At 42.4% G+C, this 27,995-nt stretch overlaps 2 protein-coding genes across 10 annotated transcripts in view; one reads left to right on the plus strand and one right to left on the minus strand.

The window, feature by feature from the left end:
- mdy (diacylglycerol O-acyltransferase) overlaps positions 1–9,669 on the plus strand; it is a 242,736-nt gene extending 233,067 nt beyond the window's left edge. For 2 of the 3 annotated variants that reach the window (XM_050191515.3, XM_050191513.3), the window contains one exon: positions 1,874–9,669. In XM_050191515.3, coding sequence (XP_050047472.1) covers positions 1,874–2,035 — 162 coding nt within the window. In that variant the 3' untranslated portion in view covers positions 2,036–9,669. The remainder of the gene's footprint in view (positions 1–1,873) is intronic. The other variant, XM_055062068.1, reaches the window with a different exon arrangement.
- An 11,863-nt stretch (positions 9,670–21,532) lies between these two features.
- LOC126544253 (uncharacterized) overlaps positions 21,533–27,995 on the minus strand; it is a 28,906-nt gene continuing 22,443 nt past the window's right edge. For all 7 annotated transcript variants that reach the window (XR_011893409.1, XR_008608758.2, XR_008608757.2 and 4 more), the window contains one exon: positions 21,533–26,907. The gene's annotated coding sequence lies outside the window, so the exon portion shown is untranslated. The remainder of the gene's footprint in view (positions 26,908–27,995) is intronic.

Raw genomic sequence — 27,995 nt, forward strand, 5'->3', positions numbered from 1 at the left:
CAGTGAAACTTTGTTTGGTCCATCCGACTTAATAAATTTTGTAGCATATGGCATTCTTATGGCTGTTGAACATAGAATACAGGGTCCAAAACACAGTTGCTTAAGCAAACTCAGAGTCTAGCACCTGCCGTGGTTGCTCAGTGGCTATGGTGTTGGGCTGCTGAGCATGGAGATCACGGTATCGAATCCCGGCCACGGCGGCCACATTTCGATGGGGACGAAATGCGAAAACACCCATGTACTTAGATTTAGGTGCGTGTTAAAAAACTCCAGATGGTAGAAACTTCTGGACTCCTCCACTATGACGTGCCTCATAATCAGAAAGTGGTTTTGGCACGTAAAACCCCATAATTAAATTTTTTTGAATCTAGTAACTGCTTTATGTTCAGGAAAGGCCAGTAGAAATCCAGTTATTCTATCCTGTAGCACATTCAAAAGACATAAATTAGAACTCTCTCTCGTGGTATGCTGGGTACTAGGGTACTGTAGCACACAAATAAATGAGCAGGCAGAGAGAACTCATGATGCCATGCTCCATGCTAGCATGGATATGAGTGCCGTGTTTCACCTTGTTATGAAACCAGTCACTAGTCGCAGACTTTGAGAGCACAGGCAAATCGAATGAGACAAGCAAGAAGACAAACTCCACATAATCAAACCACAGTAGGGAAAATTTAACACTCAAACATCATAGAAAAGCAAGTTACACTTTGCAGACAAAGGATAGGACATATACAGGGAGCACACACACACTTCATATATGGAAAAGTGCCCACATGCACAAGATGTTTACAAAAGGTAACTTTTTGCCACATTTTGATTGAATGTCCCCACTTTTACCAAAAAAAAATTCAACATGTTAAAGGGCTTTGTCTTTCAGTTCTGTCACACCCTTTGTTTATCCTTAGCTGATCCACTATTCAATTATAAAGATCCTTCATTTTTTTGATGACATGAACTTCCTTCAAATTTCATTTTATTGTCAAGCTTGTCAATGTGTGGGGTGGTAATATCACACTTATCTCCTTCAACAAACACATGCACACACTGTGCATGCATCTTGTGGTGTGCTGTTCTCTTGCTTCATTACTGTCGGGGTGCACCTGAAAGTAGTAGTCATTTTCAAGCTCCCTAGTTGACCAGACGCCCAGTTGTGAATTGTTTTACATGCATGTATCACATGATATGAATAAGCCTTCTCTCTCTTTATATGCCACCCAGACATTACATTTTACTTTGTTCTGAAGTGAGGAAACATTCGGTACTCAAATTAATGTTGAAAGTTTGATTTTGTAGAATATTTGATCCAATTAGGAAATTTCACTATTCATACACCCCCTAACTTCTTTATATACTGTAATACTTATTTTTGGGCTTGCATTCTAACTGAAAATATGGTGAACTCGAGAAGGCATGCTTGTGTTTATATGTGCATGTATGTCTGTGCACATGCGTGTGTGTGTGTGTGTGCATGTGTGTCTGCATTTCTGCATACAGTTCAAAAGAAAGGTGCACAACACAGTACCAGTCTTTTTCCGGGGATTAATAAAATATTAAATACTTTGATCTCAATGTTATGATGGGGAGTTGCACCATGAGAATCCATGCTGTATAAGCAATAAATAAAAATGTGTTCAATCTGCATCACAAGGCCCCTATAATATGTTGAGCTCAAAACCTCTTGTTACCATCACTTGGGTTTGTAGATGGATGAAGATAACTGTGCATGTATTTGAACAGTGGTTGTGTTGAGACTGGCCAGAGGAATTTCAGGTTGAGTTTATTCTTGAAGATAATGCAGAGCAGCTTCCTTGCTTTAAAGTTTTCAGGTAGTGATACACACATGCGTGTAATTTTTTTTTTCCTTATGCAGGTGCCTTTTGCGTTTGTCATTGACAACTGCTTCCGCAACCGGTACAACAACCTGGGTAACATGGCTGTCTGGATTTCACTCATAATTGGGCAGCCTTTGGCTATATTGATGTACTATCACGACTATTACATAATCAACTATGGGACATCACGTACCTTGTGATCATAGTGCATGCAAGCACAGCCTGCTGCAGTAATAATGATTAGCAGCTGGACCAGCTGTGCCAATATGTCATAATGAATGTCAGGATGGTGTATACTCCAACTTTACACCTAACATTTTTGCAGGGCACAAGTGCTGCTGTGATACATGGGTGTGTAGCATGGGTGTGCAGCATGTGCGTCACTTGTTTAGTTTGAAATGCATATAGTGATCTTTTTTTTTTTCTGTCGCAGTCTTCATGGAGAATGCTTGATAGCAACTTATCAAGCAGGATCCACAACGTGCACTGTAGCACTCACATGTTTGCACCAATACTGTTGCCTTGTTCATGAAACTAGTTAACTTTCCAAACTTCATATGAAATGTGCATGCAATTTAAAAGAGAAGCTTCATTACTTCCATCTTGTATCGAAATTAATCTAACCTCTTAGATTATTCACATTTCTATTTTTCAGTTTACTAAGATGAAAGGGACCCATGTACTCTTGCTAAAGAACAACAAATGTGACATTGGTTTTCAAAGTTCTCTAAGCAGGAGAAATCATGGGAACACATCTTTAAACATACTATTAGTAACCTGTCCTGTTCGTCATAACCTAGTCTTATGGTCAGTAATGGTGTTTTGTGAACACCATTTACCTGGTGCACAGAGGAGCGACTGTCTTGCGTGTAGATGAAATTGCACCTCAAACTTTGCCCTAAATAGCTCTTACGCACATTAAAACAATATGTAAAACCAGCAAGAATGTTGGAATTTTCTAAATTATAAATATAAGGTGCAGTGGTAACGTGACTTGAATGAGCTGTTTTGATTACTTAGTGGCAGCTCTGCTAGGGCTTTTATTGCCAGCAAGGCATGAAAACGCTGAACTGTTGAGTGTGCATCTCAAGTAGCATGAAGTGTTCAATGGGGAGACTGCTTCATACTGCATATAGTAGTTGCAAGTTGGGCTTCTCACATAAAGATGTTTCTGACCATTTTTTTTTTTCGCTTTTGCACCTTAAGTTTTATGCCCGATTGGCAAGCCCAACAGTTTTACATGTTTTCTTAGCATGTACAATACTTATGGAGCAAAAATGTTTTACTTTGTGGCCTCGACTGAAACCAGCTGTTGCTAGTTCAGTGCAGGCTTATTTACTTGCATGGTACTTTTTTCATTGTCTTCATAAATTTGGTCTGTGTGTTCTGTTTATTTCCATCTGTACAGCCTTGAAACATTAGGTAAACTTCCCTTTGAAAGTCATGTTTAAAAGCCCTGCAATGTCAACTACACAGCTTAGGCTTTAAAATTTCATAAAGACAAACCAAGTAGTTGCTGTTTATCTCTAGAAGTGTGACTGTAAAAACCACTGTCTGATAACTTGTCTGCTTTGTAAAGAGTACATTAAGAATAAAAGGATGCTGTAAGCTCGTATCTTACTTCAACACAGTGCACTAACTTAAGAATTTGAGGCTGAAATGCATTTAAAGAAACACTTAGTTTTCATAGAACTTCATAGGTTTCTGTTCATACTTGAAGTGCAAATGCTATTTATGTAAAGTAGGAACCAACTTGTCATAAAGCTGTGCATCAACTATATCAGTATACAAGGTATTGGAAAATGCCAGTGCCTTAAATATAAATCTGCATGTGAAGTAGGAACAGTAGTGCAACGCAATGCACCTGGTCTCATGTTCTATGGCTTTAATCTACATAATGACCCCCTGTGGCTCATACTAATTCATTCTTGGGTGCCAAGAAGCAGTTTTCTAATGACGGAAAAAGAAACAGGTGTGATTTTTGTGCCGTGCTTCTGCAGATGTTGCTTTTTAAAGTGGTAACCAATATATTGTGTGACAAACAATATGGTGTCTATTTACACAATTCATTATGGCACTAACCACGTAAACTGTAGCTCGTCACAGCAAGCTGATAATATTTCTCTGCATAATGTGTATCAGATGCTATTCAGTGTACCCCATTTGTGCAATACAGTCAAACCTCGATATATCGAACACGGATATATCGAATTATTGCGTATATCGAACACTTTCTGTATCACCTAGAAAATCGCATGCATTTTTAATTTTTTTTTATTTCGAATGGGGTTGGATGTATAATGCATGTATCAAACTCCGCCACCCCAGACCACGTGTGCTCTGTTGACAGGCGGTGAGCTTTCCCGCAGCACCCTTGAAGATAGCAGTGGCGTGATGGGCGTTCCCAACTGCTGCGCATCACATCAATCGCACTGAGGGCGCCATTTTAATGTAGCGGCGTACACACGCGGCGGCCGTGGCTAGTTCTACCACCATATTTAAAAACGTTGGTTCTACCAAGTTCCACGACGTGAACGACTCATTGCATTTGTTGCACCGACTCCTCCTCGGTGCCGCGCTCTGCCCTGCTGCGCCTCACGAGAACTGGCGGTTTGCACCCGCAAAGACGCACGACAGCGCGCGCTGACTGGGTTCACACATAGATGCCTTAATTTGCAGATGCCACTTGGTTATCGAGTGTTTCAAAATGCTTCGATTGACGGACGTGGAGATGGCAGCAGAAGTAGTGGCCAAACAAAGACGCTGCCAAGGTTGATCCCCCAAGTGCTGATGTTGCCCCGCTCCCGACTTTGACTGAGGCTGTAGCCATAGCTGTAGCTGCTTTGGCCCTTCTATGCCGCGGCTACTGCAACGCAATAGAGGGCACCGACCTATCGCTTGTGAATCGAGACTATGTTGAGGACTCCATGTTAAAACATGCGGCTGCCAATAAGAAGCAGGCAACACTGCTGCAGTACTTTCAGCCAAATAAATGCTTTCTGTGAGGCTTCAAGTGAGTATTTACTGTGCCATGATTGGATTTGCATAAGTTCTTGATGCATTTTTTAACGTTATTTTATATATTGAATTCTGTATATATCGAACTATTTCGCGATCACAGTGCTGTTCGATATATCGAGGTTCGACTGTGTTTTTTTTTGAAAGTGTGTAAGTAGACATCTGGTAAAATGGAAATTCTTCTGGTCATACCACTCACTCAAAAACACATGCTTGTGTTATTCCACATTGTAAGCCAACATTTTTTATATTGAGCAGATTTTTAGAAAAGCCCTTTATTCACCCCCCCCCCCCTGCCCAAAGTAAGTGATAGCCTCAAATAAGTTTAATTTGCAAGATCTTGCATTGTGGTGGTACATTGCATACAGTAATTCACCATGTCATTCATGATTACAACGCTGTCAGATTGGGGTAGTTGGTAGTCCATTATTGTTACAGAAGTGTATATAGCATGAAGCAGGGAACAGGATGATGAAAGACAAACGTGTGCACAAGTTGGAAGTTAGTATTTGGTTTTACTTTCATGGTGGTGTCCTTGGCGTCTCACTATACACCTCGACAATAAAAATCCTATTGAACATGTACTACCTTGATCCACGTTACCAGGAAAAAATTATTCAAGCAGTATTTTTTTTTCATACTGCTCCTGCATTGGTTGCACCGACTTAGCTGATAGCTTTGACAGCAGGTCCCCACCGCCTCCCCTCAAAAGGCAGCGCTCAGTGGTGCTCTAGCAGAAACATGCTCCAGTGCAATTTTCTTTATTTTGTGGTTTAAATTTACTGCGTTATGTGCCTTTTAGCTGATACATGGAATTCCTTACTCATCCCAGGCTAGCACAAATGGTCTCCCTAATTTGTTGCATTAAATATAAAAAACAAAAATTGTGGCAATATATATATTTTTTGCTAAGTAACCAAATATATATTGTGTGCTGTGAACAGCTAATCCTCACATATTTTTAGAACATGTCAATCATTCTCCAAAAGTTGGGAATCTGTGCGATGTCACCTGAGAATTGTATGTAACATTTATTTTTTCTGAGTGAAGGACAAGTTATTATCCTCAGTGCTCTAATCTCTGGCTTAGTCCATGGCTGACTGCAGCTATTCCAGTATATGGATAGTGCCTTGCTTAATTTTTTTCTTTAAGTGCATTCTCTTGTAGTCTTTAAGAAAAGTGTAAGCCCTAGATTTGACCTTAGCTAGATTGGTGTCTGCTCCCTTAACTTTCACAGTTGTTCATTGACAAGGACAACAGCTGGATGTAGGCAGGGATAAATTTGCATCTCAGCGTGTGCCTTGCAGTAGAAAACGCTCATATGAAAGGATTGTGGGCCAAGAATAAAACTTGGAAAGTTCTTCCTCCTGCCCATTTTTTTCTTGCCCAATAAGTTTGTTTGCAAGTGTAACAAGCAGATGAAATCTAGATTTGTGTTTTCTGTTGTGCTAACCATGTGTAGGACTTCCAGATGTCATTCCAAGAATTTATTGATGTCAATTGTCTGTGGTATAAAGATGAACAAAGGGTCTTGTATGCTGAAACTCAGGTCAGCAGAGAGAGAGAAGTTAAAGCGAAAGAAAGGTTAACCGAGGGTACCTCCAGTTGGCTACCCTGTACTGGGGAAGGGGAAAAGGGGTACAAAAGATGACAGAAAAAGGGAAGAATGAACAACATAGAACTACCTGTGTAGGCACTGTCACAGTCTATGAAGGGGCCACATAGTCGTACGCAATGTCAATATCCCACTGAGACATACACCACAGTCACGAATTTGTTGCACAATCCGGTATCTCTTAAGGCCAAACTACACATACGCTTACCGGCACGTTTTCGCTCAAAGAGAAAATGTAGCAACCATGGAACCTTCCACTTCCTGATCTAGTGACAGAGCATGAAGCAACACGTATGATGACAAGCTCCACAAGTGCCGGCACAGAAATCTTGACGTCGTAATTCGTGCAGGGTTCATTGGAAGCTTGTTACTCTGATCTCTCCAGGGTTTACAGTCATAATCACATTGTGTGGCCACAGTCCCAAAAAAGTTTCTCATACTTTCTTGGGCATCATATCATAGACATGAGCGGAAACGCCATACTACTGCATCTTTTGTAAATGTTTGTTAGTCCACAACTTGGCTGAAATCACGTTTGAGGAACTGTTCCTAAAAGTGGCCTTTGCCCACAACTGTTGTCTGCTACTGCTCTTGTCAGTACTAAGAACAATATTGCTTTAGGCCCCCGTGATTTATAGTTCAGAGCGAAGAAATGTGTGTGCTTGTTGTTCTACTCTTAAGTAGAAATACCGTCGCTGTTTGGTGCGGACTCTGCTTATTCACCATTGGAGATGAGCTTCCGCTAACCATGCCGCTCACCTTTTCATCGTAGAAGCTTCAAAACATATCTTAGCAACTTGAAAACACACAATAAACGAGAGCTGTATCTCACCATTGCACTAACTGATGGCTACAGATGAGTTTTTCACTCTGCGTGCTTTATTTGTTGCGTGCCGTCTGCCAGAAGTACCAGACATGTGCCACTGAGAATGGTTGTACTGAGCCAGCGCCACTTCTGCGTCATGATGTGGAGAAGTGGTGAACTGCGTTCCAGACGGGTCGGTCATGTATGTCTTTCTCTATGGGTCAGTTGGCACACCTACTCCTCTAGCCACCATAATCCTGTTGTTGCTATGTGAACGCATCTTGTTGAGCCTGCAGGCGCTGGAATCGCTGAACGATCTCACAAATGGAACACACTATGTGCTCATAACCAACATTTAAGGTGAGTTTAGAGAAAGCAAAAGCCCATTTCAATAGTGCCTGGTGACCAATGCGAGTGAGAACGTAGTTATCATGAGAATTCACACTGAAGCCGCAGCCATGGGTGCCGCCATGTTGGACAACGCTATTTCTTAGCGTGTATGTATCAATATTTGGTATCTGTGCTCGTGCGACGCTTCAATGCGTACAATCTGTCCTGCACCATCTGCACATGTGTGAGGTGCGTGGGCGAGAGCTTTCGCGCGCCGGCACGTGTACGTGTAGTTTGGCCCCAGCAGCACCTTTATAGCAGCTCACGCTGATGTCTGTGTATGCCAGTGTCCCAAGAATACTGATTTTTGTGAGGTCAGCAGAACTGAAATAAATTAATTTCTGAAGCTATCCACTCGGTGAGGCTTCCTGGAAGATATACAGAGGTTGTGTTTTGCAACATTTGATTTCACTTTCCCTACTTTTCAACCTCCAGCGTAGGCTCAAATGTCACCATATTGCTGTTATTGCCGGATCGGCCATTGATGTGGCAGTTGACAAGAATAGATAATGAAACATATTGTTACAAAGTATGTTACAAAGATGGCCATGGCATCTAACAATGTTTTGTGCATTGAGGTGGTATTTGTGAGCTCTAAATGTCTTGTTGAAGTTCATACAATGCAGTTTGCTGCTGTCTAACGATTCCAGTAATTTTCTTTGCTTAAGTGCACCTGCTATGTGGCATATTTCACAGCATTCAGATATTTTTGGCAACACGCTGCTTATGGCATGGATGATAAGTACCCAACTTTAAAGGGCCTTTCACCAGGTTCGGGTATTGCAGACAGATAAGCACGGGGCATATGTGATGCAGTGATGGTTGTGTCCGCAAAGTATTTCACCAATGTACACCACGAAAACAGCTGGAAATTCAAACAAAAGCCCATGCGCCCTTCTTCACAGAGAAGCCTCTCTCCCAGCCAGCAGAAGTAACATCACATGCATGGAATTCACGTGCCATTAGTGTGGCACCTGCGGTGCATAAGTTCGGGGAGTCTTGAGAAATGCAGATAGTGCAAAACTGCCTCCAGAAATGCGCCACGCAGCAAAGTGGCGCAAATGTCATGTGGGCTTCCATTTGGGAGGAAGCAGGAGAGGCATGTAGCATCCAGTAAAAGAAGCATTGGGAGAGAGCCTGTGCTGTGGGGAAGGTAGCTCATCTCCTACCACCATGGCCTTGCAACATTTGTTTATATCCTGGCTACTACTAAGCTCTTGTCAAATACTCTTGCAGTAGAATTCTCCATGAATCACACTTTAAGACTTCTAGTGCGTAATGAAAATTTCCAAGTGAAGGATGCTTCAAAAATTATGCAGGGTGAAGAAAAATTGAATGAGTGAAGTTTTTTATGAAACTGCAATATGTATGTATGTATGTATGTATGTATGTATGTATGTATGTATGTATGTATGTATGTACGTATGTATAGATTTGGAAAACATGATTTTGTGGTGCTGAAAAGATATGCAAGGGAGAAACATACATATGGCTTCTGTGTGGTTCACTCTATATATCTTTTAAGTGCCCTAAAATCATGTTTTCCAAATCACACCAACTTACCCAAGTTTTATTAAATATGTATAGATCTTTATGTCAAGGAAATATATATAACTGAACAAATATATATCTGTCTGCCAGTCTTGAAGCTCTTCTTTATATGAGATGCATGGTCAGATGTTACAAGTTGCAGAGTTAATAGTGTATTAGATACAGTAGGGCATTTGCTTCATAATTTCGAACTTTCCAACAAACATATTTTTGTAAAAATTTATCTCTCTAAAACACTTGTTCTTTGTAATCTAGTCCCGCTACTCAATGTAAAAGGTCATTGAAGACGTATACTTCATATGCTGAGGTTCACATTCTGGTAAAAGGTTGCTGTACATACATGAATTTGTTTTGTTTTGTGTACTACTGTTTGCTTATGTTCAGAAGCATTCTAAGTGAACACTTAGGAATGTATTATGCTGTGTGATATTAAAAGCAATGTTTCATACTGAAAAGTTTCTGTGCAATATCTGCTTACAACTGGGCTTGTAAATGCTTCAAGCAGCTCACACCAGCTATCATTCAAGGCTCAAAACATTAAAGAACTGCAGGGCCTAATGCAGTTGAAAAAAACGAATCGATCTTATTTTGTACAAAAATGGTGTAAGTGGCACCTTGCTTTTGTGCATCATTGTCTACTGTCTATTTAATGATAAGCATGATACGGGTTTGGGACATCTTGCAACACAATCCTGGGAAGCTCTGCTGCCAGATTTCCATCAAGGCAGATGAATTCAGTTTAATATCGCCTGGGGCTTTTTCCATGCAGAGCCCATTTGTTATTTCCCGAAATATAGGTTAAATCAAGAATAAAAAATGTATGCATACTGAACTCCAGTTGGCATCTACGCAATGTAAAGCATGCTTGGTTTGGTAGAGAATAGTTCTGAAATACAGCATAGGTTTTCTGCATCAAATGGTTCATGCTTTTGTAACGTGTGTATTCTATCAATCTTTGTGCCCATGTATATATATATATATATATATATATATATATATATATATATATATATATATATATATATATATATATATATGCGCACATACATAGTGGCACTGGGTCTATGCATCAATAGAAATCGGCAGGCACCTAGGGCGGAGAGTGCAATGTGAGTCTCCAGAGCATTCTAGGAGAAACCCGAGCGGAATGGGACCTCGCACTATCAAAAGATTAGCTGTTCTTTTTTATTGTGTTTTCTGTGTAAATCAATCATTATATGTGCTGAAATTAACACTCTTATTTTAGCCGACTGACGGAAGCTATTTGAGCATATGGGCCCTTTATTAAAAATGAACTGCATAGATATCGTTGGCCACAAATGTCAAGCATTTCGCAATAGAGGCCATATAACAGCCAGATAGCCATTACAGAAAACTGGTTTGACCTCGTGAAAAATGCTTCACATTAGAACTTGGTTGCTTCTAAAATCTCGCTCTGGTCAAATGTTAACATAATGGTCGACAGTAAAATATATCTCAATTTGTTGCCAGAAAAGACGTTGGGCACCTTTCTGAGAAAGACCTTTCTCTTATTAAACCTGTGGCAGATCTGGGTAAACAGGCTACGTTGCATACAACTGTCAAGCTGACTACATGCTGTGGTATGCCACAAGTTCCAAAGCCCTGACGAAATGAAAGAACTCTCGTACTCGTCGTCTAAAGATCTGGAGTGTCAGAAGTGTGACGGGAGCTGCACCACTCAGCCAAAAGACTCGTATGGTGAAGGCATAGCGTAGTGCGTATACCATTTTGACATGGTATACGAATTTTGACAGCTTGTCTTGCACGGCACTACGCTTCTCATGCTTTTGCCATACCCTCCTCCTCCATTTTCCGCCTCGTGGTTTCGGTGCACCCTCCTCCTCGTACTCTCACTATCGCAGTCTTTCATCTCCCGCTGCGCTCCGCGTTTGCTTTCATCCTCCACTATGCTCGTTCACTCGGGAATGGGTGCCCAAGAGCTGCACTCCAAAAGGAAAGTCCAGCTAGTTATTCCTCTACACATACTTAATGGGGAATGTGCTCTATATGCTGGATACAATTTACAAAAGATTTCTTTGTAGTCTACAGATGTACCCCATATTCGTGATTGCACACCACTGTTACCAGTTCAGTTGCATGGGTAGAAAAAGGCTGAAGTGGGGACCTTTTTCGCATCCCTGCAAGTTGGCTGCACTGCACAGCTTCACAGGTGCCGGAAAACTCGATCGCAGATCAACTTTGAGCACTTACGGTCAAAAGCAAAAGGGCAGCCACCTAATCTTTGAGCAGTGAAAAATTACTAGCTGCCTTTCCCACCACTTTGGGTGGCAGCACCGTAAAAGGGAACAGCTGCAGCCTCATCTTGTAACGCTAGTTCCCAGTGCCAAGACATGACAGCACCAAAGTTCTCAGAACAGAACACAAACAAAAGGAGAAAGAAATAATGACCAGAGACAGCTTGACAGCCAGAGCAGGTTTTCTCTTGTAAACTCTGCATTTCAGATAGGAATGTACTCGGAGGACGAGGGGGTCTGCAGAGCCTTGGAGGGTAGCAGACTTACAGAAGTGCGAAAAAGGTGCACTGCACTGTGCTCAAGTTGCTGGCTGCAATAATCTGCTGTCTACGTATATTTTTGCTGATCACATTTTTGAGACCGTTTTACAAGATAGGCATACAAAAATATTCTGCATTAATGAAATCAATCTGTAATCTCGTGATGTTGGGAAGGTCTGCAGGGATATTAGCCGTGAATAAAAGCAGCCCAGTTTATCTTGCCACCTAAAAGTTAAATTCCTCTGAAAAAAAGGGATGGAATGTTTCAAAACGTCATGTGCAATATTGGTTCTCCCCAAAAAGCAGTATATGAACAAGTACATATAGAAGATGGGGCCGAGTGCTTTAACCAGTTAGTTTTGCACGCAAGGCATAAAGGAATAAAGTATTCCTTATTCCTAAAGTAGGAATAAAGGAATCGTCTGCAAGATGAAGTCACGAGCCTGGAGACCAAACATGCTACAAAAATTTTTTTCACAGCCTAGGCAAACTGGCTAAAATGAAGGAGGGCCTACACTACATTTTAGCAGGCAATGCTACAAAGGTCAGAGAGACTTCTCTCACTGCTCACATTCAATGACCCAAAAATAGTGTGCCACATATGAAAGAAGGAGATTGGCATGTGCCATGTAATTCGATGCAACATCCTTATATGTTGCAAAATAAGACATATTTATTACTGGGAAGGTGTTGCATATCTCAACTAATTTACCACCAAACGAGCGGAGTGACGTTTCTGCGACCAGCGGCCAGAATGAACCACTTGTGGTCATGCCAAAACAGAGTCTCACACTGGAGGCACAAAGATGCAAAAATGATATGCAATTTGACATAACTCTTATGTCCACGAGTTGTAGTTATATAAGAGCTAGTTATTCCATATAAAATGTCGCAAGTTTAAAGCTTACCTGCAAAATGAGTGGAGTGAGACTTCTACGAATGCACTACTTGCATGGCTTCTACAGCATTGCCTGGTGTGCATCAAACAGAGTACATGTCTGCCTTTTTGACTAACAGTGCAACGAGACAATTTCATGTTGCACGACTGTGCTCGATTTTGTTTTTTTTTGCTGATGCTGTAGTCTCTAGGCTTTTGCTACAAACAGAACTTGTTAGTAAGAAGCATGCTCATAGAAATTACTGGGTCTTTGGAGAGCACACAAAGTGGGTTACCCTGTAGCCACAGAACATAGGAAAACTGGCATGGCACTCTGCAATGTAAAGACATTTGCAAGGAATGTTTGCTGCCAATTTCATCACTTCGAAATTGTTACTCTCCCAAACAGAATGCTAGCAGTGTTTACCAAATTGTGCGAGTAAAATTTTCTCATCCATTAATTTACAAGGCCCAAGACAGGAGCCTAAATCACTAATTTCTATGCATAAAGAACAGGGCACTTGTGACCAGTTCTGTGAGAAGAAATTTGGTGCACTGAACCGGTCAGCCATGTGTAGTGCCAAACAAACATCAATGCTGAATGTGCAAGAATGGGTGAGGTATATGTAGATAAAATTTTATTCTAAGAAGGAATCGTAAAATATTGAATGTAAAATTGTTGCAACTTGCAATGGATAAAAGCTGAGGCGTTACAAGTGGCCTTGAATCTGCATGTGAATGCAAATTGGCTTTCTTAGCTCACAGCAATACAAGCGCCAAATCATGCGCAACACGCATAAAAACAGCTTTCACAGCTTGAAGTCTCAGTCTCTTACTCTTGCCAGTAAATATCTTAAATTAGATGCATTTCATTAACACTTGCATGTCAGCATGCTACAAGGAAAACATAAGGCACAAAATTTAACTATAAAACTAACACATTGTAGAAAATAGCCACAGGACAGCAACAAAACTTGTCTTGCCCTTGCTAGAGTTTACATGCAACCAAGCTGACAAAAATGCAAGAAGTAATGTGCAGAAAAGAGCAAACATAGAAAAAAGAAAAAAGCATCGCTGCTTTGCAGGAAATTAATGCAAACATTGCTCGCATAATCTTTGACAACTACATGAGTGGATGCAAACTTGAGCATCAACTGCAAACAGTGTGCACTGCAATCAGCTCATATCCTATTTACCATGAAACTGAAAGAATGAGACTGGCAGTGAATTTAGATGTAACATCCTTTAACCAGCCACACTGGTAGTTACACTGGTAGTTTGGCTTGTACACTGCAGCATGAGGAATGTTGGGGGAAAAAAAGAGAACTTAAACTGGATGACAAAAACCTGCTATTTTCTCCACCACTGAAGCATGAATAATAGGTGCTAAATGTGCTATTGGCAGAACTATACAAACCGGAGCATGCAATTCCAAATTTAAACAGACTTGCAGGCCAGGGTCGTGATTTTGTAGCAATGGCTTTCTCGATGCTAATGCCTTTCGGCACTTTTTACATTCGCGAGTTCTTTGATTACTTGCAAACATGAAAAGCGCTGAAAGGTAGTAGCATGGAAAAAGGCATCGCTACAAAACAGAGGCCCAGTTTACAGAATGAATGGCATCTTACGTACTGCACCCTCAGATCAATCACAGAAATTCATCCTCGCAGATGCAGGCAGTACACAAATGACAGGCTGTCACACTAAAGGCCGTTGCATTTACCCTGCAATAGACACACTCCCCTTTTAAAATAGCGAGGTTTAATATGCAATTCTTGTTGCTAAAATGTGCAATAGTTTCTTGCACATTCCACACAGGCAAATATTCAAGCAACTGTTATTGTCCCAATATATAATCCATTATGAATGAGAGAAAGTGCAGCTGTCTTTGCAGCACAGACAGAACTAACATATTTTGGGTGTTTAAACATTGAAGCTACAAGAAGCATGGCCTCAACACAAACATGAAAAGCACAATGGACCAGACGCTGGGGAAAAGAAATGGCACACACTAAAGCTTAAGGAGCAAAAAAGTTGTGCATGCCACTACACTTGCACAACAAATGAACACAGCTTTACTGGAACTTTTACCGCCGCTGAGACCGTTTTATCACCTAATACATTGTACAGAAGAAACTTGACGTTATTCACTCGAATAGCATACTCACAGATGAAATGATCAAGATGTAGCAAATTCTGCCGTATTTAGCCATGGTAAATTTTTTACTAGATGAAATTTCAGTACTTTCACCAAAATGTGAAGGCTGTGCTGGCAAGTGTAGCAATGAAGAACATTAGTGCTTTGGTTTTCATTACCAACAGACATGCATATAACTTCACAAAGTAATGAAGTTCTTCACAATAGCAGGAACATCTGCCATAGACTGTAGTACCATGGGGATGTTTGGGAACCAAACTTAAGTACAAAGATAGTATGTTATCACAGAAAACCTGGAATACATAAACCAGTTTCTTGTCTCGGCACATCTCACCATGGAGAGCTAGTGTCTAGGTCAGGCATAAAATGCAGGGCATTTGCAACACGTGCCCAAGTGTCATCAGAAGTGTTCACATTGTTGTCGGCAGCAACAAGTTCTTCTTCTTGTATAACTGACAGATTCACTCTTCCATTAAGCAACAAACTTTCCTTGACAGGGAACAGTTCTACACTACAAGGTGGGCAAATAAGGTCAGCTGGCACCGAGACTTCAGCTATCATACGAGCCATATGCCGGGTTAACGTCTTTGGCGTTATTGCAGAACAGATCTGTGGTCCTTTTGCCTGCGAAGATTTTTTTACACTTTTACGTTGTTTTGTAGGGTAACTATCATCAGATATTTCAATTTCTGATTGAGCTGAATCAGCACCACCATCCCAAAGTTTCTGTTTCCGTGCATTTGCGCATGAACGCCGCTTACGTAGCTTTCTTTTTTTGGTTGCTGAAATTCCACAGGAACTACTGAGCTGATTTTCGCAGCCCTTTTCCACATTTTTTCCTACTGGTATGCTGGTGTTATTTTCTGTAGGAGGCATTACCGACTTGTCCTTCATAAACGATGCATCAGAGTCAGAGTTCTCTTTTTTTGTAGCAGGCATTAGCAACCGGTTATTCGTAAACGACCCATCAGAATCGGAGTCCACAGACGGCTCAATGTCAGAGTTGTCTGTCAAAGATGGCTTGTCTTCCGATGAAATTTCTTCCTCATCAGGGCTGTATGTAGGATCATCATCAGAACTTTTTACAGATTTTTCGCCATCTGACAAGTCATCACTGTCTGCAGAGTCTTCACTGTCTGAAGATATACACTCAGCCATAATCACATATGGCTCAAAAGGAGTTTTGATATCTTTGCACACTGACCTTCCTGAGCCAACCATTGTCACACATGCATCATGAGTAGTACTTTCGGATGTTCCTGCAGTTACAGGTGAGACGCAAGTAGCACTCCTAGGCATTACCACAGGTGTGACTTGAGTAGCAGTCTTAAGCGTACCTTCATTCTGTTCATCATCAGAGGAGCTTATAATGATTTCTTCGTTGCTAGCAAGTGGAAGAGTGGAGGTAATAGCATCCTTGTACTGAAAAGAGCCCAGGTTCTTCCCATCCCAGTGCAGGCGAAGAGTCCGATCCTTGAAAACCATTTGTGAACTTTTTGTGCTCACAAGGAATGTTTCAATGCCTCGTCTGATTTCTTCCAGTGTTAGTGTAGAAACTACATCAGAGCTGATGATAATCCGGTCCCATGCATGTGTGCATGTGTGGGTTTCTGTTCCACCATGCATGCATGTGGCAGAACCTGGAGCTCCTGATGGCTGCCTTTGTGCAGTGCATTGCTTGTGCGTGCAGTGCGCACTGCCATTACAGTGCATCCCGACCTGAGCTGAAGAGGATGGGTTATGTTCAGTACGCATCCAGACTTGGGTGGGGTACTTCTTGAAGCGCTGTGCAATTTTCTTAACACGAACCTCTGCATTTTGAGGTGCTGTCAACAAATGTGACTTTTCTTTGCTGCTGTTTGGAATGCTCGCTTCATGCATTGTATTGCCTGTCGGTAACCCATTAGCTCGTCGAATCCTCTGGGCTGTGCGCCGCTGGTTTGAAGTATGTACACCCACAGCAGCCTGCGCTGGTGGCTCAATAACACTAGACTGCAGCAGCCTATTGGCTGCCTTGAGCCCTTGCCGCTTGCCAACATCCAAGCTTTCTGCACTGCCTTGAGGCATTTTGGCTATATTGCTGTTACTCACTGGAAGATTAATCACATGCTGTTGATGAACTGAACTGAGCTGCCGGCTTGTCCGACTCGATTGCTCTTGTGGTGGCATGCTTTTGGATGATGGAGGAACCATTTGAACAAAATTAGGAATGCCCAAAGGCTGTGTTGCATCTACCAGAGCAAACAATTGTTTCGGTGCTGATTTTGTTGAAGACAGCAGCTGGTTAAAGCATGCTGAATTAACAACAGGCGGTAGAGAGTGCGAGTTTTGCTGCTGACTTGAATGACTTGGCTGCATGTTTGCTGCACCTTCTGTTGACAGTGGATGAACCATGTGAACGAAATTTGAATAACCTGAGGACTGTGCTGCTGCTGTATCTATGACTGCAATCAATGGTTGTGTTGGCAGCGATTTTGTGGACGCTGGCAACTGGCTCAAGTGTGCAGCATTGATCACAGGTACAAGAGGCATTGAACTTTGTTGCTGGCTTGGTTGAACTGTCTGTATGGCTGGCGATGTACCTTCAGTTGACGGAGATTGAAGTATGCGAACAAAACTTGGATACCCTGGGGGCTGTCCTGTACTCAAGACGTTAACCAGGGGCTGTTCCGATGGCGAATCCGTACATGTCGGAAGCTGGTTAAAGCATGCCGGCAGCACGTTCAATGATGCTGGAATCTCGTTTACGGTTACTGGCAGTAGTATCTTAAACTCGGCCATTGCAGTGCTCACTTTGGAGTCGGAATGAAGCTTCCTCTCGTACTTGCGGTCAGTACTGTTTTTGAGAACACGTGGCCCGCTGCCACTATCAGACGGCTTGGGAGGGATCGTGTTGGTCTCTCCAACTTGTTTAACTACGTTCCCTGAAGTTTCTGGTCGATCGAGGCGAAGCTCAGGCGTGTGAGCAGAGCTTGCAGCTAAGCTTATGACGCCCGTGATGACTGGCATTGAGAAACCTTGATGCGGCTCGCTCGGTTCTTGATCTGGACGTTCCAAAGGCATGCGAGTGTGGTCCATCTTCGCAGTAAATGTCAGGGCAGAGAAGCAGTGTTGCGGGAGGAAGCGGTGAAGCGGCGTGGTCAAAGCTCACCAAAATTCGCATCACTCGGCAGTCACGCCAGAGACGCCAGTCCCACTCACCGCTTGAAGGCCGGTGGCATGCTGTTCACTAGAAAGAATTGCTGAAGATTTCAACTAATCACAGTGCAGGAGGTAGGTGGGGAATGAACGCAGGGACGAATCGAACTGTTGACAACGCACAGAGCGCGCGACGAACGCGCGGTACTTTCACACCGCGTCTACTGCGAACATCCAAGTGTGCGTCTTGCTCTCGAAAAGTACGAAGGTGTACGCAACTTGCAACCATTCACGGCTGCAATTTAACAACAGTAGAATGTACAAACTTGCAGCAGCACTCTTCGGAAGTCAGCGATAAAGCGAAATACAGCTACAGAATACAGCGTTCGTGCCGCCTGGGCACTTTCGGCGGCGCCTGTATGTTTAGCGTGGATAAATACCCCAAGCGAGCTCATCGCACATTCCCCTGGATGGATGGATGGATGGATGGAAGGTAGGAGCATCCCCTTTGAAACGGGACAATGGCGGTTGCCACCATGCTCAGATTTTTATTTTGCCTTTTATTTTTATCTGTGTTGCGTGTTATTGAATTTCTTGATTTTCTTTAAGTACGTCTTCCTACCCTTTTAACCTTATGTCACCTCTCTGATTTTGAGCCACCAATCCTCCAATCGCATTTTGCTCATTTCCACCGCATATTTATTTACATGACTATTATTATCTCTGAACCCTAAGGACTCGGGAAGGGTGTCTGTGGCCGCATCGACATCGGGCTTGATACCATCACATTTTAGAATGAGGTGTTCCGTTGTTTCTACATATTTACCACACACAGTACATGTGTCTTGTTCGTTAAATTTCTTTTTATAGCTCCGCGTTTTAAGACATCCTGATCTAGCTTCAAAGAGTAGAGCACTGCCTCTTGAGTTATAAAACGCTTCCTTCCTGATCTGCTGTTTCCAGTATCGATATAGTTCCACACTCTGCTTCTTTTCCATTTAATTTATCAAATTTTTACCTTCCGCGTTTTAAACCTGTCGTTTAATGCTCTGTCTTTCTTCGTCCTCGTGTCTGGCATACTTACTGGTTAGCTTCCTAGTTCTTTTCCGCCATTGTGAGTCAACGCTCTTTCTGTATAGGTATTTAAACACCTTAGCTGCCCACCTGTTATCGTCCAGTTTCCTCAGACGTTTTTCGTATAGGATTTTACTCTGAGCTTCCCGTGCTTCGAACGATGCCCAGCCCATATCTCCCTGTACTGCTTCGTTTGTGGTTTTCCCGTGGGCACCTAGTGCTAACCTTCCCACAGCTCTCGGATTTACTTCGTCTCGACTGAACCTCTGCCCTTAAACACAGGACCGCATTCCCGAAAGTAGCGTGGTTGTGCGCGTCACCTGGGTTACTATATATATATATGTATACCAGTATGCGGTGGGATAGTTCGGCTGGTTCGGCGCAGTCATGGTTCTTTATTCTATGGCGCACGCAGTTGGGCCCCATGGTTGAGCTGTTCAGCTTATTTTAAAAAATCCACGCAGAAACTCCTCTGGGAGTTAAGTATGCGTAAGCATTGTGTCACTTGCTCACCTCCACGCAGCCTGGTGTCATTATCAATGTTGTGAAATCTGAACGTTATGAAATTTCACAAGATTGGACGAGAACGGGACCCCGACTGCAGCGTCTGTCACACTCCCGAGACAAATAGCTCACATACTTTGCGTGTGCCCTCAATACACGGCCTATAGAAGGACACTTAAGTCTATAGTGTTGACTGCTTGGACTCCCGCCCCTTTCGGAAGATTTTAGGCGCGTGGAGAAGAGCTGGCCATGCCCAACGCACCATAATATAACTCGAACTTTCTATGCGAGACTGGTTCAGGTGGTCGTCTCTACGACCTGCGAGAGGTGAAGATAGTGCGAAATGTGTCCGCGCGATAACGTTTTGTGTGGACAAGATTACTCCTGCGTGCAGTGTGTCTAAAGCGCGCATCCGCAAATTTGACGTATATATATAGTAGCTCATTGTACCACATCATAATCACCTGCTGTTTACCTTTCCCTGTATCTCCCACTTCCCCTTACCCCAGTGAGGAGTAGCAGGCTAGAGGCTCTCTAAGCCGACCTCTCCTTCTTTCTATTCATTAAAATCAACTTCTTGATGAGGCAAGCAAACTACTGCAGGTGGCGGCGCCAGGTGCGCTTATGACGTTCCGATCCGCTCTTCAGTGCCTTATCCATCCACGTGGAACCATTATCAACCGTGACCAGGCGTGCTTCGGCGGCGGCCGCGTATAGCGCGGCGGTAGGGGCGCCGCGTATTTCCAATTGCTAGTAGGTACAGCGGGGCATGGCACTTGCAGAGATGTCCCTACACTCTAAAAAAAGTTGCACCCTTTGGGGTGTATACTTGACACACAAGGATAATCGTCATCTGCCTTGCTTGCGTTTCCCCTCTTGAAAACACTGCGCTCGTTACTTTCCTGTCGAGAATGCTGTCATGCTGATAGCGCACATGCCGTTCGCGACTTGGAAGTACCGGGCTCGCATTGTTAAAGAAAGGAAATGCGCGCAAGACAGATGACGATTATTGTTTGGGGACAAAGTACAACCCAAAGGGTGAAAACTTTTTTTTAGAGCGTACTGGTAGCGCAATATAAATTTGTCGCAGAGGTTCAAGGTTATAATGACACGCCATCTTGCCACCGCATTTCCCTTTTCAAAATTAAAAAAAAAAAAATTCGAAGACGCCTAATCACTTACGAGTTGTGAATGCGAAAACATTAATGTTCAATTGAATGCCGCCAAGGAGATTATATAACAGTATATAACCTAACCAAGAGCTCCTCGAACGCCACTGGGCAGTCCTTCGAGTTTTGCACTGCGATTATGATGATAAGGAAAACGTTTATTGAGGGAGTAAGATGGTCTTGGAGGTCCTATGGGTGGGGCCCCAGCAGTGGTAAACCACAAACTATACATCTCTCGGATCTCTACATGCTTATATACCAGGGTGTTGACACTATAATGCACCAAGATTTTAAAATATGCAAATGCCACGTAGCTGCACAGAACCAAGGTAATGTTGTTTGCCACTGCTTGAACATCTTTTTTTTTACATTTCACCTAATTGCATAATTAGCCTTAATTAATGAACGTTTCAGGTATTATAATTAGATGAAAAGTGTCAATGAAAGAATTGTATAGCAAAATGAAAAACTACTGATACAGCTTTCTGTTGCTGAATACGTGCTACATAAAAGTGTTTTTTCTAAGCGTGAAAGAAGCCCGTGAATACAGCAAAATTAAGTGCCTCGGGTGGCCAGTCGCGCGGCAATTTTTTGTGTATTCGCAGGCTTCTTTCACGCTCGGAAAAACACCTTTATGTAGCAAGTATTGAGAAGCGGAAAGCTGTATCTGGAGTTTTTATAATTACCAGCTATGTATGCGATTATCAATCACACACGGTGCACCATGGTGGAGCAAAACATTATTTGAATATAATTCCTGCAATTGCATAGAATCTCAAGATGACGCAATCACAAAAGGCAATTAGTGCCTGACAGAAGTCCCTGTCACCGCACAGGCAGCAGTACAGCATATATAGAAATGGACATTTGCTACAATTTTAATCATTCAACAAATAATATTATTTGTGTACAAGTCTACAGCACAAATTTATCGCTAGTAGAGTTAAAAGTACTGTCGAGGTTACACACAACACAGTACAGCCAACATAAGACTTACAATATTAAGACAAAAGAAAAAAAGAAAACATCAGCAGATGTCTGTGACCCTGCACAATCGCAAACCAATTTCCAGCGAAGGTATTTCTTCCGAGCAGTTAAAATAAGTGGTCCCTGTGATTACACTTGTATATGACGGTTGTCTTTGAAACCTTGCTTGCATATAACACGTTCGAGAACTTATTGTTAGCAATTTTTTAAAGCATGAACACACATTTTACTTCACCAGAACATTAACCAAGCATCCTGAATTTTTGCTAGATTTGATCTCGGTTCCAACGTCAAACACATTGATAAAGCTCCGGATCGCATGCATACATAATTTACTGAACATCTTGCAGTATGTCCCTTCACTTTGAACTTAGCCTCCACGTTACCTATAATGTGCCCCTTATTTTCGCCAAATATACCAAGGTGTCTTCATTAGTTGGCCGATGACCTCACAGAAACCAACTGCGAACGTCTTTTATGATGCATGAAAATAGGGAAAAGAAACTTGGGTTCAGTAATTATTTGCAATGCTTATAACTGGACGAAGAAAGTAAAAAATTTGTCAGACATGGCACTTGCCATCACCCCTCCCATTTCCACGAAATACAAATATGCCGTAACCTACAGCTATGTCGCATCAATGGGAAGCGTGTATGATAGCGGCCACATCACACATTCTAAAACTTGAATAAAACATTTTTTTTTTTCAAAAGCTATGTTTGAACCGTGTAACTCTGCACACAGATTTTTCATAGCGTTCCACCCATTTTCGCTAAATTTAATCTTGGTGGCATTAGTAGTTCTGCCAGGGCAACAGGCTAAATTATGTCCTGTTCGTTACACACACTCATAACACTCTAGAGCCTACACATATGTAATCCATTACCACAGCCTCAATTACCCACCCACTTTGAACTTTGCCTACACATAACACATTACATCGTCCTATACCAACACCAAACAAAGAAGCTGCTTCGTTTGGTTCACTGAGGACACCAAGCAAACCCAATATACGCATCATACATTAAAGAGCCTTCAAAAACAAGGGTTCAATAATTATTTCAAACGCTTCTAGAAAGCCAGAAATGTTCAATATTTGCAACACATTCCATTTAAGCTACACTCATTCCTTACAAATGGAAAGTTTGAGAAATGCAGAGTCTTCTTGAAAATTTGGGAAATGTAGCATATAACAGCAGCTTCACACTTTCCAATGCTTGATTAAGATTTCTAAATTTGTTTCTGAAATTTTTTCCAACAGCTGTATTAGATCAACACACGTTTAACATCGCACACAAACTTGTCATAGCTTTCCCCCTATGTTCAGAAAATTTGAGCCCAGTTGTAGTTGTAATTATGCCAGGGCAACGGCAAGTTTTACGCCACTAGTAAAATGCACTATTAACTCTCTGGTCCACTTGCATACGTAATCTATTGTGAAAAGGCGCATTTAACCCACCTAAGTGGAACGTTGCCTACACATTACACATACTACGCCTCCAATTTTCCCCATATATGAATAAGATGCCCTGTTTAGCTCACTGAAGATACCAGAGAAACAAACTGAGAGCCACGTATGTTGAACCAAAATAGGGGGAACACCAGGGTTCAGTAATTATTTACATTACACCTAAAGCAAGTACGCGAAAATTTCACAACGCCTTACACTAAAAATTTACCCCATTTTCATGGAATTTGAAGTTCGTACCTCTTGTAGGTGTTTCATAGTATTCTGGGAAACATTTTAAATAATGGCAGTACAACACTTTGGAATGCTTGAATAAGTAACTTTGCATGCCGATAGCAAGTGGCACATGCTGAGTGAAAAAATTCAAGTCAGTGATGTAACAGTATTGTAATGGCTCTCCACATTCGACAGTGTCGTTTTCTTCTTACTGCTTGAAGCACAAAGCAAAAACACAACACAAGAAAGCAGAAAAACTGCACAGGAAAACCACTAACAAAACGATTGGTCAACAACTCGCCCAACTGTCCACATTCCTGAAGGTCACATTCACCAACATATATAGGGTAAGTGGTGATTACACGAGGAAATTAAACAGCCTCTCGACATATACCGTGACCTGGTCAGATAACATTAACCAAGCTGCTTGAGCAAAAAAAAAAAAAAAAAAAAAGATTTATGCAAGCTGTACCTCCTATTGCTCTACGCTGGGAGTTAATGGTTCACCTAGGCAATTACCTAGCCTTCTGGGTTTCCTCTCACACCCCTACGAAATGTGGTAGTGTGTGGGTCTACCTCCACACCAAGAACACAGGTTTGGGTATAGTGTCGGATGTAACGTGTTTAGCTTTAGCTAATACGGATAAACCACCTGTCTTCCCAAGATCGACAGCCTTTTATCTTGAGAAGGGCTTGTGAAGAGTCCCATATTTTTAATGCTTGAAACGCTGGTTTTCCAGAATTTCTGTACGATAATTATTGCAGGCGACGTGGAGGAACTGTCCCCCACTGCTTGGTTACAAAGTTCGTGAGCTAGCGTGTCAGCCCTTTTGTTGCCCTTTAATTCGACGTGGCCCGGGCATCAGACCAAGCGGTAGTGGTAGATTGGCATGGGTTGGACTAGGCGCACCGTGGCTGCGGGCACGCGACCCACTGTAAAGGGGCAGCATACGTCTTGAGAGTCTGAAATTATTATGGACGACCTTCCGTCGTGCTCCCTTTCTCTGATGGCCAGGGCAATGGCTGTGGCCTCTGCCCCCGTCGACGAAGCAGTGCTCGGTGCACTACTGGCAGTTCGCAAACTGAGCTTTCGGTGCACTACTGTCAAGACGTTGCCTTGGCCAGCTTCGTGGTACCTGACCGCGTCGACGTACGTGGTACTAAGGCCCGATTCCACCTGTTTGCGGAGCCGCTCTACCCTGGTGATTCGCCTTTCTGGATGCATGTTTCTCGGTAGCGCAGCCACCGAAATGTGTTTTGTTTCTCTTGGGAAGTCCACCAGCACCTCATCTAGGTGCTGCGGATGTGGCGGCATGCCCACCCTGCTTAAGGCTGTTTTACCCGCAGAGGTGCCGCTCAATCGGTCCCTCTGCGAGATCAATGTTGCCACCTTTAGCTCGGTGTACGTGTTGTGCAAGATGAGGGCTAGCAGTCTCTCTGTTGCCATGCAACACGGCAGTCCTGTACCCAGGAAGCACGCAGCTAGCTAGCAGACGTCTACCTTCCAGCTTGAGCTAGCTAAGGCCACAGCTAGTAGAAGTCTTTTGTAAGCTGTACTCTGGACCTAGACCTCTACAAGCCAGCTGGTAGCTCCGCTACGCTCCCTACACTTACAGCTAGTAGCCACCTTGGGAAGCACTGCTGTAGCTGCAGTGTAGACATTCAATGTCCAGGCTTACTTCAGCTTCGCAGGCGCTACAGTTAGCTCTACTTACCATGTTTACGATTCTGGAAGGTTGAAGTCTCACTTTACATGTCAGTACAAAAGCACATGAAAGGCAACGACCACAGTAAAGTTTTCGCTTTGACTGCGGTCAGTGTCTTTCTTGTGCCAATTCCCAACCACATGAGCTGTTGTCAAGCCCTTGATTTCATGCTACTGTAATATTGTACAAATACCAAATCGATAATTGTTTAAAGAATAAATACAGTGCAACAAAATACATTTTGTCAATACATAGCCCCAGTACTGCAATATTTATCCCAACATTCACAAAAAGTGTCTGTGCTCTATGTATTGTTCTCTCACTCCTTGTAAACTGCAAGTCAACAGTTTTTGCCTAAGCTCATGCAGGTATAAGCATTTCTAGTGATCAAATGGCGTCAACACTAACAAACTTTAATGCATACCAAAGTTGGTAATGAAACATTGGATGCTTTCATACAAAGTATGCCATCTGTAGCTACACATGTGAAGAAGAAAAAGCATCTTTTCTTTATGCCCCTTTATTTTTAAGAACTTGAGATACAGCTTAAACAAGTGTAGTAGTTAAGGCTAACTGCACACCAAGTGCACATAAAGCATTGCAGTGCACCTATTTTGTTCAGCCATTCTAATTGTTCAAGCACCATGCCTCTAAATAGCTATACATTTTCAGAGTTGGAATGGACCACTGTTTTGTGATACTAGTGGATCAGCATTAGCATACCATAGCACACATGCCGGCTATAGCAGTGCATTTAATAAGCATGTCTGTCTGAACTAGCGCAAAAAATGTACGATTCTACTTTCCTTGCTCGGCAGACCACGAGTTGATTCCACTGCAGGTTTATCTTATGTACCAATAGACTTGCACTGGTATGAAATTGCATGGATCCATATTCAACAAGCACATATACCATTTCCACGACTGAATACAGCCAATACCACAACCACCTCAGGTAAACTGCACTCTAAACGGTTGCATGCAGTACTAATGGCAGCAGAACTGAGTGCAAGTGTGTGGAGAGTGCATATTAGACAAGATAAAGCAGCATGTAGAAAGGCTGTTTCCCGGCTCTACACAGATAGAACCTTCTATAATGGCTGATAGATGCTTAAGGGAGCAGTAAAAATGCAGTTTATTTCATAAATACAAATGTGATTTAGTATGGTTGCCATGAATACGACTAATACAGTGGGTCCTTAGTGAATGCAACTTCTTTACAAAGAACTCATAAATCTAAATTATCAATGCAAGTAAAAATAAGATTGTTTTAGTTAAAATGCTTATAGAATGGGTACATTGACCAATTAGCTTTTTTAAGAGCATCACTAAATGTAGTAGACTTTATTTTCAAATAAAGCAAACAGTGCAGAGAAAGAACAGGCTAAGACTTGGACGGAATTGTAAGCTTAAAAGGCAGCAGAGGTGCATTCACAATGCTTTCTTGAATATATCTTTCCAGTAGTAACCAATGTTCTAAAAGATTAGTATTTTGCTCAAATCATGGCTGCAAAAACTATACCATTATCACACACACACACACACAAAACTCATTTGTGGTGCTTTCAATACTTTCCAATTGGAATTACAACTGAACTGTGGTTGGCCTACCACAAAAAGTTCGTTGTGGGCCCTGGGGCCATGTTTTGATTAGGAGGCCCACCATTTCTGCTAACCAGAAAGGCTTGATTTTCAACCTGGAATACTTTGTTGCAATCTTCTATGGACAACTGGGACTCCCAGGCAGTTGGTCAATGAGGTCACAGCTACGGAACTTCCTTCTTCGTACCACCTCGGGGAAAGATGCAGCTGCTTCCACAGGGATTGGCAGGCTCAATGGTTTATAGTATTCTACACAGGCTAAAACAAGACATAAACAGTGTAAAACAAATTGTGCATCAAAATTATTACTCTCTTTTAAAATCAATTAATGCACCTAGGAGAAATTCATTAAGGGAGTACTGACACAAAAATTTTGTGCCCCACTATTGTGCTTTTTTAGGTAGTTGCCACCCTACAGTTATGACATAGAGCCTCAATTCCTTGAGCAGCACAACTAAGCTAGTTTAAAATGTACTCCAAGTGCAGCACTATTTTATATGTGAAGCAGGAGACTATTCACATCACCGAAACCACAGTTGGAATTCATGCGGTGTCACAAACTGAAGCACGAGACAGCTGGCTCAATGCTGTAGTTGATGGTGATATAATCATCTTGTCACTAAAAGCTGTCAAATTGACTTCCAAATGCGCGCTTCTATTTGAAATGCAGGAGGACGCTCCCCTGTTATCCTGTCATGTGTTGAATGATCTCTGTTTTTGCAGCATGGTAATAATGTGTGTGTATACGTCAGTTGTGTCTGGTGCCACGACACCATTGGTGACATGAATAGACTTCCATTTCATGTTGTGGGGATAGAGGTGCCTTCCCGCGCCTCGTCCCCCAGCTCGCGCATTGTGCTTAGCGCGATCTCCGGGAATCGCCGCCGTAACAGCAACGTGGTGGACACGGCTAGCACGCCGGAGCGAATTTTCTGCACAAACCGTGTTTGTTGGCGATCTGACTCTGCAGCATTCTTTGTGCCGTGTCGGAGAGTCAACGAACCCTGCCATAGTGTCTTTGTGCATTGCGGAGTGGAGGAGTGTGGTGCCCTTTTCTGACCATCACTTGTAGGGTGAGCCTGGTGCAAACTAATCTCCACAACGTCACCAAACTTCACGCATGTTTTGTGCTGTCACACTAAAAGGTAATGTATTAATAATATTTCTGTATTACTAACCCAGTAATTGAGGCTCCATAGCATAATTACTGAATTGACAGCTATCCATTCTTGGTATAACGAGAAAACATTTTGTGGCATACTCCTACAAAACTAAGTACTCTCTTGTCAGCACAAACAATGACAAACAACCTTATGATCATTGTTTTGATGACAAATTCACATTGG

The sequence above is a fragment of the Dermacentor andersoni genome, chromosome 1, assembly GCF_023375885.2.
Source record: "Dermacentor andersoni chromosome 1, qqDerAnde1_hic_scaffold, whole genome shotgun sequence".
NCBI lineage: Eukaryota > Metazoa > Arthropoda > Arachnida > Ixodida > Ixodidae > Dermacentor > Dermacentor andersoni.